At 36.0% G+C, this 15399-nt stretch overlaps 1 protein-coding gene across 1 annotated transcript in view; it reads right to left on the bottom strand.

Moving 5' to 3' along the window:
* The window catches only part of syt12 (synaptotagmin XII), a 63908-nt gene that overhangs the window by 16060 nt on the left and 32449 nt on the right, over positions 1–15399 (bottom strand). The window contains exons 3-6 of the mRNA XM_066701033.1: positions 9706–9899; positions 7600–7992; positions 5461–5676; positions 3720–3840 (exon numbers count right to left, since the gene is read on the bottom strand). Coding sequence (XP_066557130.1) covers positions 3720–3840; positions 5461–5676; positions 7600–7992; positions 9706–9899 — 924 coding nt within the window. The remainder of the gene's footprint in view (positions 1–3719; positions 3841–5460; positions 5677–7599; positions 7993–9705; positions 9900–15399) is intronic.

The following is a 15399-nucleotide window of genomic DNA, read 5'->3' as shown; positions in this document are numbered from 1 at the left end:
GTTATAAACAGATATGGTTAATTTAGTTTTAATCAGTGGTTTTTAAGCCTGATGCTGAAGTAACCTTTTATCTTCAGGTTTTTGCTTAAATTCAGCTCTGAATTATGTGAATACTGATATTGTTTAATTGGCTTATTCTTTTAAATTATCAACTGTTCAGCATCTGAAAGTTTAAAGTTTTAATAAGGTCTAGCCATAAGTTTAATTTTCAAAGAGATCTAGCCTCAGCTTGACACAAAAGGAATGTAGAATGCGAGCTTATGTAAATGAGATTTGACCAAACAGATGCAGTACATTCATTTAAGTTACATTTATGTTTTCTTGCTGGTATTTACAACTGTTTGGTTTATGGAATTTCACTTTATAATGCAATTGATACATTAGGGACACTTTTCATTTAACAAAATCGAATTTCTGCGTTAATTAAATTTCACATGGAGTGTGCCATAAGATCAAACAAGAACCACCATTTGCGACAGCATCAGGTATCCCTAGACATAGTCCATTTTCAACAAAAAAGACTGTCAGTTTTCAATCAAACAATTTGTGCCCATCTACACCATAATGATGTCGAAGGTACTGTATTGGCAGACTGCTTCCCACAGCACATCAAGCACTTCATCGAGGAAGGTGGCTACAATACAAGGCAAGCTTTCAGTGTAAATGAGACTGCATATAAGACTACATATCTAAAGAGGAGAGGGTTGCTTTGGGATTTGTGCCACACAACACAATATCCTTGATCACCTATGGATCAGGATGTAATAACGTTCAAGGCATATTATGTGTGGTGTTGCAGGGGTCAGATCATCTCTGAGACTTCCTTCAATGTTAGATTACCTACTGAAGTTAATTTTTGCTTTCCTTTTCAGTAATTGTGTTTGAGTTTTGCCAGCGCATATGAGTCAACATGTTTGTTGCATTCCCAGAGTATTTCATTGTTATTCTGCAGAGCTTGTATAATATTTCAGTTAAGGATTTAATAAAGTAACTGAGAACTTGGCTGGAACAAAAGCCTGAAGACACAGCAAAACTCCAGGGTCAGGGTTGAGCATCACTGCTGTAAAATAGTCATATACTAGTAATCATCTGTAATGAGGAAATACTAACCTCAACTTATACACAGCTTTATAATATGAAACAGATTTTTTGTTCTAACTGATCCATCACACAATGCCATCATACCCTTGCTATGGTCTAGCTGCAATGAACGGCTCATGCCAATTTGAGTCTTTTCAAACAATGAGCAGGGAAATTATAATCAACCTGTCTGAGCGTAAATTAAATACAAATCCTTCTTATATTAAAATCCTCAATGCTTAATAAAGACTTACAAATAGGCCTATTGGTAATATAGAACAATCGAGCAAGTATTTGATTCAGAGAAGCAATTAATTAAGCCAGAAGACTCCAAAGCCCTCCAGCAACAGGAGTGAAAGTAGCCCTTTATACTAATCTATGATAGAAGCTGTTCCTGCCAACAAGAGTGTAATTGACCTGGTATGGAGAATAATGCTTCTAAACTTTGGTACCAGAGTTTTAGTGGACATTGTGGCAGGGTAATACATAAGAACATAAGACAGTTTACAAACGAGAGGAGGCCATTCGACCCATCGTGCTCGTTTGGTGTCCATTAATAACTAATAAATAAATTAATAAAGTGATTCAAGGATCCTATCCAGTCTATTTTTAAATGTTCCCAAATTTTCAGCTTCAACCACATCACTGGGGAGTTTGTTCCAGATTGTGGCAAGACTATGTGTGAAGAAGTGTCTCCTGTTTTCTGTCTTGAACAGAAACAGCTCCACAGAGACAGTATGAAGGCGAACACGATTTAGTTAACGTGCACATTTACAAGTTAAATTAATGAATAGGCTACATACATACAGCAAATCTGAGTTTCCCTGTAAAAAAGGACTGGTTTAATAACTGCTTCCATAAACACCATGACAGAAACGTGCACACTTTAGTTAAATTATAACCCGCTATATTGTAGCTGCTGCTACTGTATGATTAATCGTGAAATGTGTGTATTCTGTTTCAACTGTAAGTTGTAAGTCTGTTAAGTAAATTAAAAATAATACGGCAAAAAGTTACAAATCTGTAGTAAGTGTAATAAGTTAAGGGAGTCAAGTTGTGCAATTTAAAAGGCATATCTACTAGCACATATCTTGATGATGATGATGATGATGATAATAATAATAATACCAAATAGCAAATATTGATTTTTAATGTTGCACATGGGAAAGTTTTCTTACGGTAATGTAATGCTTGTCTGAATAAAATGTCTATACACGTTTAGCTCTTCGTAATACTTAACAGATATGTGTATTTATTACGCTGTTTACAATCATGTAAAGCAGAATGAATAAAATAGCCACAAAAGTCTACATCAGGCTCTATCGCTCGTAGTGTTGTTCTCTGTCTTTGTTTTTAAAACGAAACACTGTCCCACAATCGCTCTGCCTCCTCCCACAACAGGGGATGTGCTTCACAATGGCCTGGTTTTACAAAAAGTTCTGGAACATGTCTTTGGACATGTCCGGACGTGTCCAGCCCCTCATGGACACTTAAGCCAGTGGAAACGAAGCATAAGTGTCATTTGGAATATTTGAGTTAGCAGTCTATAAATAATTTCCCTCATTTTTTTAAGTACTGTTGGAAATATACCATCTGGCCAAGGTGACTTGTTTGTTTTAAATGTCCTACATTTGAATATGAATGTGTATCAGGGCTCATGGTGTACTCGTGTTGTACATCACTCCCAGGTTTGTTACCGGTTTGGTGCTATGTGAATCAGGTGCTTGGAGGTGTGCCTGAGATGGAAATTTATATCCAGCTGGATTCCGACAGCATGTTACACTTACTGTCAGTAAACTTGGTACCGCTTCAAGGATGCAAAAAGCAATAACCTACTGCTTTTGCCAGGTGGTGCAGTTCTTTTCCTACTGCACTAATGAACTGCAGGGTCAGTGATCAGAGTAAAATCCCTGGCCCAGGCAGCAATTCCCACTGCAGCTTTACTATAGGCTACTGTCTTATTTTACACACATTTTTAAACAACTTTATCTCCTTACTCCCCCTAGCAATTAAACATCTAATGTAAAATACTTCTGAAAAACAAGGCCTTGGTGCAGAAAAAACATTAAATGAAACATCTAATTTAGAAAATGGGTCAATTAAGGACTCATTAAGCATCTGTAATTAAAAGCTCAGTTGGAATGGAAACCAGGAGACACCAGGGTTCAAAGTTAGAATCCCTGAAATACATCATTAGTGAAAAAAAGTTTCTTGTATAAAGTCTATCATTGTTACTTGTAAACCACCCACACTTATTTTTTTTCAGATTTTACCTCATTCATCTTTCTTGTAAGATCCATGCATTTCAACATTATTCTTTCCCAGTTTGTTTTTATAATGCTTTTTATCATCAGTTGACAAGGGGACATAGTTATCCAAATGTAATTCTGTAACAACAACAACAATGACAGTGACATAATACAGTGTTTCCCAGTCTTCTGTCCCTGCTTATTTTGAACCTTTCATTTATCTATTTTCCTAATGAGCCGTTTTTATTGAAAGGGATAAATTAGCCAAAGTAATACAAATCTTAGATAGAACCAGAAGACTCATTGGGCCCAGAGGACCATGATTTTGAGACATTAATATAAATGACTGATTTTCATCTGATTCTGTCATGCAAGAAACAAAATTCTGACCTGCTGTTATCTTGCCGTTCGTCCAAACTAGATTCTTGGCTTTGGCAACAACTACAGTGAGCCGCTCAGCAGTGGGCAAGTAGCTGAGAGAGAGGAGAACCTCACCCACTGAGTCTACTGCCTTCAGGAAACCAAGAAAAAGCAAATAAGTTTTTGAGGAGACAATAATAAAGCATATATAAATTAAAGGTTATATGTTGACATAAAAATAAATACATATAGATACATACACATACATATATACATATAAGATGCTGCCAATACTTTACAATGAGCATGCCTACAATTTTCCAACTTTGCAACATAGCAGTAGATTCCTTCTGCACTTATTTTTTAGACCAAGCTACAGATAAAAAAAGATTTGACAAATTTTGTTCTCAGTTTTGTTGACCAAGTCACCTTCCCAAAGTTATCCTTTCACAGTCTACCTGTGTCTCTGAAGAAAGCTTATAGTGAAAACAAACAAAACATTGATAAGAACACAACATGACAAATTTAGTAACTAAGGATAAGCATAAGCATACTGTGTTTGTTCTCATATATAATGCACATTACAGTTCAAGAGCTAAAGGGATTTGCAGCACTGTATACTGGCATGTATAATGTTTACAATTGTGAACTGTTAATGAAGATTAGAATATTTATGATGATTAAAATAGTTGTGTACTGATTTAATGCTTTCAATTAAACTTGAATTAGAGAACAAAAATGATAGTTCTAATAATTGGAATGTCCATTTTTAGATTTATTTCAATTCCAACTTACTAAGAATTTTCAAATTAACATGGCGGACACTGTCCTTATTTCTGACCCAGTGTGTTTATTTTAATTATTCTCATTGTTATGTTAAGAGCATGACACCAATCCAGCACTGTCAAAATATAAATTTTGTTAGATCAATCCTTTTCACAGTAAAAGACAGCTAGGATGTTAACTGTTGGCTAAACAGCAAATTCAGGACTTCTTTCCTTTTAAGTATAAATTGACAATCTTGTAACGGCTCCTTTATCTTCTATCATTAGGAGAAGAGTTTTTCTTTGACAAGCTGCCAAATCCTCAGACATGTTTCTGGATCTAGGGCATCCTTAAGATAAGGTAACATTAAAACACATTCAGCCAAAGTAGCAGAGAGTGGAATTACTTTAAAGCAAAATCAGATTGGAGAGAAAGCTAGCAGAATTTGTTGTTGTTGCTGCACTTTCTGTACGTTCTTCATATTTTAATTTTCTTTGGATTCCTTCTGTTCTGTTTTCCCACATAACTTCCCACATAACGCTTTTGAACAAACCTTTCCCAATAAACTAGACATTGTATATGGCTAATGGATCTGCTGAAACCTAACACACAGTCCTCTTAATTGAGACAAGTTTCATTCCATTAATTGTCTCAATCAGTGGAACCCAGAAAACAACTGGTATTATAACAGAGTTATATGTTATGTTAAAAATAACAGAAATTAACAACAACAGCTTGCCAAGAACAATGGAAGGAAAGTAGGAATGTGTGGAAAACAAATTAACTCTGAAGATCCTCTGGTATTATATTTGTATTTTATGATAATATGTGTATTATGGATCCTCTCTCTTTATTTAGGTCCAGGCAAAGCTAGCTAATGCAGTTGAAATATTAAAAAGGCTGCAGATGCAACATACTAAAAAATGAAAAACTACTGACATTTTTTCAAATAATTGTTGTGAAAGCACTTCCAAATAAATAGCTTCAGTATTTATGCATTATTTACCTTGTTAACATCCTGCAAATACAACCAGGCATTGAAAGGCCTGATGGAAAGGTCCAGGTCTGAGAGTTTCAGCTCCGCGACCCCAGTGCTGATGTTTCTCTCGTCTTCGTCCACGCCAAACACTGAGAACCTCAGGCTATTCTCGTCTAGGGCAGAAGGGTCCAGGGGAATTGAAAACTTCTCATCAAACAAAACCGAAAAGGCGTTTCTTTGTATCTGTGGATGAAAAAATTAAACCATGTCATAGAAACTGCCAAAAGCACCACAGTGAAAGGCTGTATTTTCAACCACGAAATTCAATAACATGACTAACATTTTGAGTGTCTGAAAAGCATTGATTTAAAATTACATTCCAGGTTTGTTTCACTCAAATATACAAATATTTCTACTCTGTTATTGTGAAATAATAGTTAATAAACCCAGCTTACACCTTTGACCCTTGTACTAACATGTAGGAATGGAGACATGGTCATCCTAGCTAACCACCCACCCCCAGTTTTGTGCTTCCACATTCCTCCTTTCCTCCATCTATGACAAATTAGTTGAGGCATTTGGGAGCCTATGAAATATTATAATAACAGTGCAGTGTTGGTATGCATCAAACAGTATTGGAAAGATGCAGAGAATATGAGCTTCCTCTGTGCCTGGACTTTATTGACTACGAGAAAGCATCTGATTCAATATACAAACTCAGTCTTAAGAGCTCTAAGAATTCAAAAGAATATCAACCCATTCTGTTTGCTTTTGCTGTCAAAGTGCTGTCAATTCCAGCTCCCAGTGCCCTTGTAGAACGGGTATTCAGTCATGGGGGCATTATTATGCAACCTCACCAAGCAAGTCTCGTCTTACAACTTATATTTTTGAAGTGTAATAAGAAAGCCATCGGGGGTTAATTGAAGAAAAATTATTATTTATTTATGATTTGGCTGAAGTCTTTATCCAAGGCACTAGAATACAAATTCAAACACTAAAATACAATGTGATATATATTACACAACACTACAGGGCAACTACAAAAAAAATGATTCCCTTTTTAATGTATATAATTAGAAACAAATTACAGTGGAAATGGTCTCTTACAGAGTTATTATTATTTCATGTTGATAATGTTCAGTTAAGAAACATATGAGGAATTAAACAATAAAAATAAATGGGAAAACAGACCAACTAAGCTTTAATCTTTGTAACCTAGGCTTTCTCTGAATCACAGATTGTACATAAGTTAAATTAAACTTTAGATTTGATTCTTGATCAGAATCTGATCATTGTGACTCGTTCTCAGACTATGGTGACTACAAGTCTGATATATACATACAGTACATACATAGTTACTTTATACTGTGTGGTCTTATAGATAAATCAGACTGCTAATTCCTTAACATCCTTGTGATTTATTCCTTTGAATAATATATGAAACCCCAAGTTATATTTTCGTAAATTGGATACTATGAAATATTTAACCTAAATACTTAATAGATTTGTAAATATATTTTACAGTCTACATTTAAAATGTATTATAAATTATATTTTAATTGATATACGATACATAATAATCTAAAATATTGTTTATTATAATTACAAATATAATTTACCATTGATATTTATAATGTATTATGGAATATACATAATCTGCTGCGCAGTTTCTTGTATAATTAAAAAAAAAACTACAATCTTTGTTTCTTTGCTCATTCTATTTAATCCATCTCACATAGTTTTAGGCCTGCTGCTGTTTGGATTGTATAGTCTATCGTTATTTATCTCTCCTGCTCTCTGCTACTTTGAGCTGATGAGTCATACTCAATCTATCTTTCATTAGAGAAGAAATGTAGTATAATTTCTCCTGCTCTCATGTTCAGAAAAACAGCTACACGTAGTAACTAATACAATAGATTATAATAAAACTGAAACTCCACAACAATGCTTGATTAATATAAAATTACCTTGAAATGTATATGACAGAACAAATAAGATAAGCTCTTTAATGTCTGTGACAACATGGTTTGTAAAATAATGTGTACATAAACAGCAATCATCAAGTTCAACACACATTTTTCTAGATTGAAAGCTTTGAATGACTGTGTACATAAACCATGCTGAATGCTAAAATTGAAAAAAGGAAAGAACCAACATTAAACTCACCCTGGAGATACCGACTATCTGTTCATCAGGCAACAGGCTGATGCGGACAAAGCAGGACTCGAAGTTGACTTCCTCTTTCTCCAGCAGGTCTTTCCCCTGCACCAGTGTGACGTACAAAGTGTTGGAGTGGAGGTCATACTCCATGAGCACCTCCACCTGGCCCACTGTGAAATCCTGACCAAAGTTGTTGCCAATGGAGGAGATGGAGCAGAGTGAGTCAGTGGAGACAGACCGGTTCAGTGGTCCATAAGATGTCACCTCTACGTCTCGATTCATCAGCTCCAGGGTTCCCAGCTCGTTGATGCTCTCATATGTGTCCTCTATCTTCAGGCTAGACTTGCGGCTTGATGAGACCTTATCCATGGTTTTCTTGTGGTTTGAAGCTGCTACCCTCTAGAAAATGAAAACAAATGGAAGACCTGATTTTTTTTAAATTGCTAATACATAATCTTCTTTTGTTTCTGTTTATTCATATGGTGGTATATACTGTATCAAAATGTTGAGGGACTCCTAGACAATCTTTATCTGTCACACTGGGATCACATGGAAAATATAATTGAATTTGGAAATATTGATTCGGATGAACATTTCAGAACTTTCTCAGAAGAAAACAACAAAGAAGTGAAAAATTGGTGGCATTATTTAAACAAACCTTTCTTCAAACATTCTCCTGAACACACTATATGAACTTGAAGATTGTATTATGGGTTTAAAATGTCTTCAGTATCATACAAGCAAAATAATCTCAAAGCTTCATATTCACATTCTTCAGTTTTAATATTGCCATGTTACAAGATTTTGACAATTTCCTCTACAAAAATATTTATTCTTTCAGTTGAAAATGTTTGATATTGTTTAATGAGTCCATAATATGCTTATTCAATGCTCTTTTGGCTTCCATAGCTGAGTTCCTATCCCAGGATACTTTGATGTGTTCCTCAACTCAACAGTAGTTTTCAAGCTGCAGCCCTCCCCATCACAAAATCTTCTTAAATATGTCTTTGTACTGTTTTCTTTGATAAAGAATCCTGATGTGGAACTAAAATCTGAAGAAATGTGAATGCTTGTTTGGAAAGGATGAGCATTTTTCTAGATACTGTTTTTGTTAGCCTAGCTGCAAGTTTTTGTGCAATTGTAATTCTGAAACTGATTGTGTTTTGACCTTCAATGTTTCAAAACTTTTTATTCTTTTAATTTCCGTCATATAATATCCTTCTGCGTGACTTGCAAATATGAATGCAAATATCATGGTAATTTATTACCTTGGAGCCATGGCAGCTCATTAATTCCTGTAAAGGATATTACTTTAAAGGGCTGCTGATAACAACATTTACTGTTATACATTCTTTGCAAATCTGTGTAAGATTTCCAGATGACTCCATAATTATAACCAATTCATTTGAAGGTAATCTTTGTTCAAAGTATATAAACAAATCAAATGTGGTCTAAGGGAACAGGGCCACTATTTAATAGAACAGCAATCATCTTAAAACAGCCAGCTGGGGATCTGGATAGATTCTTTAGAAATAAATGCTGCTGAATTTACTTTGTGTTGACTGACTTCTAAAAGTTGTCCTTTTGGCCTCAGGAAAACTAAATATTTCCTATCAAGTACCTTGTTTGATATCAATCTACTTAATGCACACAGAGTGTGCCTTTGTATAAAGTTAACATTATGGCAGCACTTTCCTTATGAAGGCTTTTGATTAAGTACAAAAAACAACAATGTAGTCCCTGTAGAGTGATTTCGAAGAGCAATGTTTTCTTCAATGCAGTGATCATTTTCACTGGTGTTTTGAATTATTAATATAAGGGTTAGTTTCTCAAACAGTTTCATATTTTTATATGCAATACAGATTTTATAGTTTTTTCAACTGAAATCATTAATTTAGCTGCTGGTATATTAAATGAAAAATTACACAGCATCATTTTCTTCCATAACAATAAATGTAGCAGTCATCTCAATAGTTTTCTTACACTCCTTGGAATTGTAAAAATGTTTTATAGTCATAATATATAATACATACAAAATACTAATACAAATATTGTGCAATGTATGTTATACATTTTAGAAATCTAATTTTGCATATTTGTTTTTTAATGTACCTTTTGTCTGACTTCTGAGAATGATGTGCCATACTTCTGCTGGAGGTACCGGTAGTCATAGTTGGGGAAAGGCGAGGGTGTTGGGTAATTTCCAGATTTCCACAGTTTCCAAAGGTTGATCACAACCACTCCAAGCAGCGTGAAGAATCCAGCTACATAAACGCCCACTTCCCACGCAGGTGGGTTTCGAACCACTAAAAGACAAAGTAAGGACATAAAACTAAAACTAAATGTATGATGCATGTTTCAGGAACAACTAAATAATTTCTAAAAAGTGGTACAAATATTATCTCCCCTATTTACATGGTGGAACATGCATGCATAATTCACATCCCTTGTTAGTAACTGAGATGATAGTCTCAAAATATGAAACAAGTAATCCTTAACAGAATAGCATCCAGAGTTAAATAGGGATTGTATTTAGGTCTAGAAACACGTCTGTAATGAAAGTCTTATGAAGCTTTTACTTTTGATTTGCTGGCAAGTGTCTCAGTGTTGAAGGGCATGCCACTTATACTGTGTTACGTTTTGTATGAACCAAAATCAAGATCTATAGTAATATACACTTTTGTTTCCTCTTTTTTTTACCAGTGTGAATGCAAATTCACTAGTGCATTTATGACAAGGAATGCAAATAATATTGGGGAGATTATGGATGTTTGAATGTTGTATTATGAAAAATTGTGTTTCAGACTAGTCACTATTCCCTATTCACTTTTAGAAAACATAATACATATTTAAGACATATTTCCTACCAAAATAGTACTTTGCACATAAAAGGAAACTACTCTTTTCAAAGCACTTACATATTATAAATATTGCATTTACAAAATTACAAACACCAATATAAATAATACAAGCACTATGAAAGTTAGTACTATTATTTATTTTTTTCCTCCCATTTCATAGACTCCCATTTCTATTGAATTCTTATAAATTCAGAAAGGCCAATACAATTTATAACCCCCAGAGCTATAAGCCTGTACCAGGACAGGGAATAATTAGCTAGAAACAAAATGGTTAACAAATATCGATTAAAATAGAAGTGATCTCAGTTTTGCAATGACCTCTTTGTTTTCATTTTATTGCAATGTATGCTTTGGTTTTAAAATCTTTAAGATCTTCCTATGATCCACTCTTGGAGGTATTTTCAAACATAGGTCCTCATTACTAATATTAAAGATGTTCTGATTAAATATACAGTTAGGTTCATAAATATTTGGAAAGTGACACAATTGTCATCATTTTGGCTCTGTACACCACCATAATGGATTTGAAAGGAAACAATCAAGATGTGCTTTAAGTGTAGACGTTCATCTTTAATTTGAGGGTAGTTACATCCAAATTAGGAATTACACCCATTTTTATATTTGGTCCCCCCAATTTTAGGGGCTCAAAAGTAATTGGACAGACTAACATAATCATGAATTACATTGTGAGTTTCAATACTTGGTTGCAAATCCTTTTGTTACGTGTGTGCGTACGTTCTGGCCACTGGCGTGTGCTCTGTGTTCTGTTGTCCTCCTATCCCTATTGTACACAGGTGTCCCACTGTGATTGGTTCTCATCCCCGTCACTCAACTCCGCTGTTCCATGCTGTTCCTGTCCAATCAGATGTCTCCAACTACTGCTTAAATACCCCGTCATTCCTCCATTTTGGGAGACTACCGATTGCAACGCCATTTCGTGTTGCTACCTTGTCTGTTTGTGTAAAATACCTTTGTCAATGACTGCCTGAAGTCTGGAACCCACAGACATAACCAGATGCTGGGTTTCTTCCCTGGTGATGCTCTGCCAGGCCTGTACTACAGCGGTCTTTAGTTCCTGCTTGTTCTTGGGACATTTTGCCTTCAGTTTTGCCTTCAGCAAGTGAAATGCTGCTCAATTGGATTCAGGTCAGGTGATTGACTTGGCCATTGCAGAACATTCCACTTCTTCAACTTAAAAAAAGTCTTGTGTTGCTCTCGCAGTATGCTTTGTGTCACTGTCCATCTGCACTGTGAAGCGCCATCCAATGAGGTTTGAAGGATTTGTCTGAATCTGAGCAGATAATATAGCCCTAAACACCTCAGAATTCATCCTGCTGCTTTTGTCAGCAGTGATATCATCAATAAATACAAGGGAACCAGTTCCCTTGGCAGACATACATGCCCATGCCTTTATAGTTATAATGATAATAGTCACCCAGAAAACCATTTAACACTATCAACATTGTAACAATAAGACTTGGCAAGAAAAGTTTGTAGATTGCAGGGGCAGTTGTCAAAATCTTAAAATAATGTTATTAAATTACCTTTACATACAGACAATAGAAAGTGTTAAATGAAAAATAAAATCGAAAACAAATATACTGCATATATGCTTGTAAAAAAGCAGAATGACTTTTTATATGTATTGAGATTCCATAGATGTACAGTTACTGTGCCACAATCAGAGAACAATGAATTATAACATTCAGGGAACCGATTCAGTGACGGTGTGTTCAGGGTAATGTTTCCACAACATTTTTCTTGCGTCATATGTGTCAAAACCAAATTACAACCTTCCACAACGCTGCCAGAACAAAATGTTTTAGCTCAGCATGTCTTCTGTTCTCACGCAATCCAGTGTAACATACACAGCAGGTGGAAGGTAATGCCCAGTATGGAAACAGAACAGAATACTTTCTAATAAAGGCCAGTAAAATAAACCTGCTCTCTCCATGTCACTGTTATTTAGCCACAAGGCATATCTTTCAGATATTGGTAAAGTGTGGCACATTCTAACAGACCTGAATTATTTCAAAGTTTTGAAAAATATAACAATGCCTATTCATTATCTTTAATGCAACCAAAGATGAGACTGAATAAAAAAAAAAATATATATATATATATATATATATATATATATACACTCACCTAAAGGATTATTAGGAACACCTGTTCAATTTCTCATTAATGCAATTATCTAACCAACCAATCACATGGCAGTTGCTTCAATGCATTTAGGGGTGTGGTCCTGGTCAAGGCAATCTCCTGAACTCCAAACTGAATGTCTGAATGGGAAAGAAAGGTGATTTAAGCAATTTTGAGCGAGGCATTGTTGTTGGTGCCAGACGGGCCGGTCTGAGTATTTCACAATCTGCTCAGTTACTGGGATTTTCACGCACAACCATTTCTAGGGTTTACAAAGAATGGTGTGAAAAGGGAAAAACATCCAGTATGCGGCAGTCCTGTGGGGGCGAAAATGCCTTGTTGATGCTAGAGGTCAGAGGAGAATGGGCCGACTGATTCAAGCTGATAGAAGAGCAACTTTGACTGAAATAACCACTCTTTACAACCGAGGTATGGAGCAAAGCATTTGTGAAGCCACAACACGTACAACCTTGAGGCGGATGGGCTACAACAGCAGAAGACCCCACCGGGTACCACTCATCTCCACTACAAATAGGAAAAAGAGGCTACAATTTGCACAAACTCACTAAAATTGGACAGTTGAAGACTGGAAAAATGTTACCTGGTCTGATGAGTCTCGATTTCTGTTGAGACATTCAGATGGTAGAGTCAGAATTTGGCGTAAACAGAATGAGAACATGGATCCATCATGCCTTGTTACCACTGTGCAGGCTGGTGGTGGTGGTGTAATGGTGTGGGGGATGTTTTCTTGGCACACTTTAGGCCCCTTAGTGCCAATTGGGCATCGTTTAAATGCCACGGCCTACCTGAGCATTGTTTCGGACCATGTCCATCCCTTTATGACCACCATGTACCGATCCTCTGATGGCTACTTCCAGCAGGATAATGCACCATGTCACAAAGGTCGAATCATTTCAAATTGGTTTCTTGAACATGACAATGAGTTCACTGTACTAAACTGGCCCCCACAGTCACCAGATCTCAACCCAATAGAGCATCTTTGGGATGTGGTGGAACGGGAGCTTCGTGCCCTGGATGTGCATCCCACAAATCTCCATCAACTGCAAGATGCTATCCTATCAATATGGGCCAACATTTCTAAAGAATGCTTTCAGCACCTTGTTGAATCAATGCCACGTAGAATTAAGGCAGTTCTGAAGGCGAAAGGGGGTCAAACACAGTATTAGTATGGTGTTCCTAATAATCCTTTAGGTGAGTGTATATAAAACTTTTTGTCCATTTGAATGGACATCGGTACAAACAGTTTTAAAATACCAATAACAACATCATATGATAGCATCAAATATAGCACTATGGTACATTGTGAAATCATTACACTGCAATATAGTTACTCAACAGTGTGAGGTCATTAGACTGCAATATATTTACTTTACAGTGTTGATCTATTGTGAGGTCATTAGACTGCACTATAGTTACGGTAGTGTGAGGTAATTTGACAGCACTCTAGTTATGGTACAGTGTGAGGTCATTACACTGCACTCTAGTTATGGTACAGTGTGAGATCATTTGACAGCACTATCGTTACGGAACAGTGTGAGATCATTACACTGCACTATAGTTACTGTACAGTTTAAGGTCAATAGAGTGCATTATAGTTTCACTATAGTGTGAGTTTTTTTTTTCATATTATTGTACAGTGAGGGAAAAAAGTATTTGATCCCCTGCTGATTTTGTATGTTTGCCCACTGACAAAGAAATGATCAGTGTATAATTTTAATGGTAGGTGTATTTTAACAGTGAGAGACAGAACATTAGAGTGCACTATAGTTACAGTACAGTGTGAGGTAATTAGACTGCTCTATAGATATGGTACAGTGTGAGGTCATTAGACTGCACTATGGTTACTGTACAGTGTGAGGTAATTTGACAGCACTACAGTTACGATACAGTGTGAAGTCATTAGACTGCACTACAGTTATGGTACAGTGTGAGGTCATTTGACAGCACTATAGTTACTATACAGTGTGAGGTCATTTGAATGCATAATAGTTACTGCACAGTGTGAGATCATTAGACTGCACTATAGTTATTATACTGTGTGAGGTCATTTGACAGCACTATAGTTATGGTACAGTGTCAGATCATTAGACTGCACTATAGTTACAGTACAGTTTGAGGTCATTAGACAGCACTATAGTTATGGTACAGTGTGAGGTCATTGGTCTGCACTATAGTTACTATACAGTGTGAGATCATTAGACTGCACTATAGTTACAGTACAGTGTGAGATCATTAAACTGCAGAATAGTTACTCAACAGTGTGAGGTCATTAGACTGCACTATAGTTATGGTACAATGTGAGGTCAATAGAATGCATAATAGTTACTGTACAGTGCGAGCTCATTCGACTGCACTATAGTTACTGTACATTGTGAGGTCATTTGACTGCACTATAGTAACAGTAGTGTGAGGTAATTTGACAACACTCTAGTTATGGTACAGTGTGAGGTCATTAGACTGCACTATAGTTATTATACTGTGTGAGGTCATTTGACAGCACTATAGTTATGGAACAGTGTCAGATCATTAGACTGCACTATAGTTACAGTACAGTTTGAGGTCATTTGACAGCACTATAGTTATGGTACAGTGTGAGATCATTAGACTGTAGAACAGTTACAGTGCAGTGTGAGGTCATTTGACAGCACTGTAGTTACGGTACAGTGTGAGGTCATTAGACTGTAGAACAGTTACAGTGCAGTGTGAGGTCATTTGACAGCACTGTAGTTACGGTACAGTGTGAGGTCATTAGACAGCACTATAGTTATGGTACAATGTG

The sequence above is a fragment of the Amia ocellicauda genome, chromosome 4 (assembly GCF_036373705.1).
Source record: "Amia ocellicauda isolate fAmiCal2 chromosome 4, fAmiCal2.hap1, whole genome shotgun sequence".
Lineage (NCBI taxonomy): Eukaryota > Metazoa > Chordata > Actinopteri > Amiiformes > Amiidae > Amia > Amia ocellicauda.
This window is presented reverse-complemented; position numbering and strand designations above follow the sequence as displayed.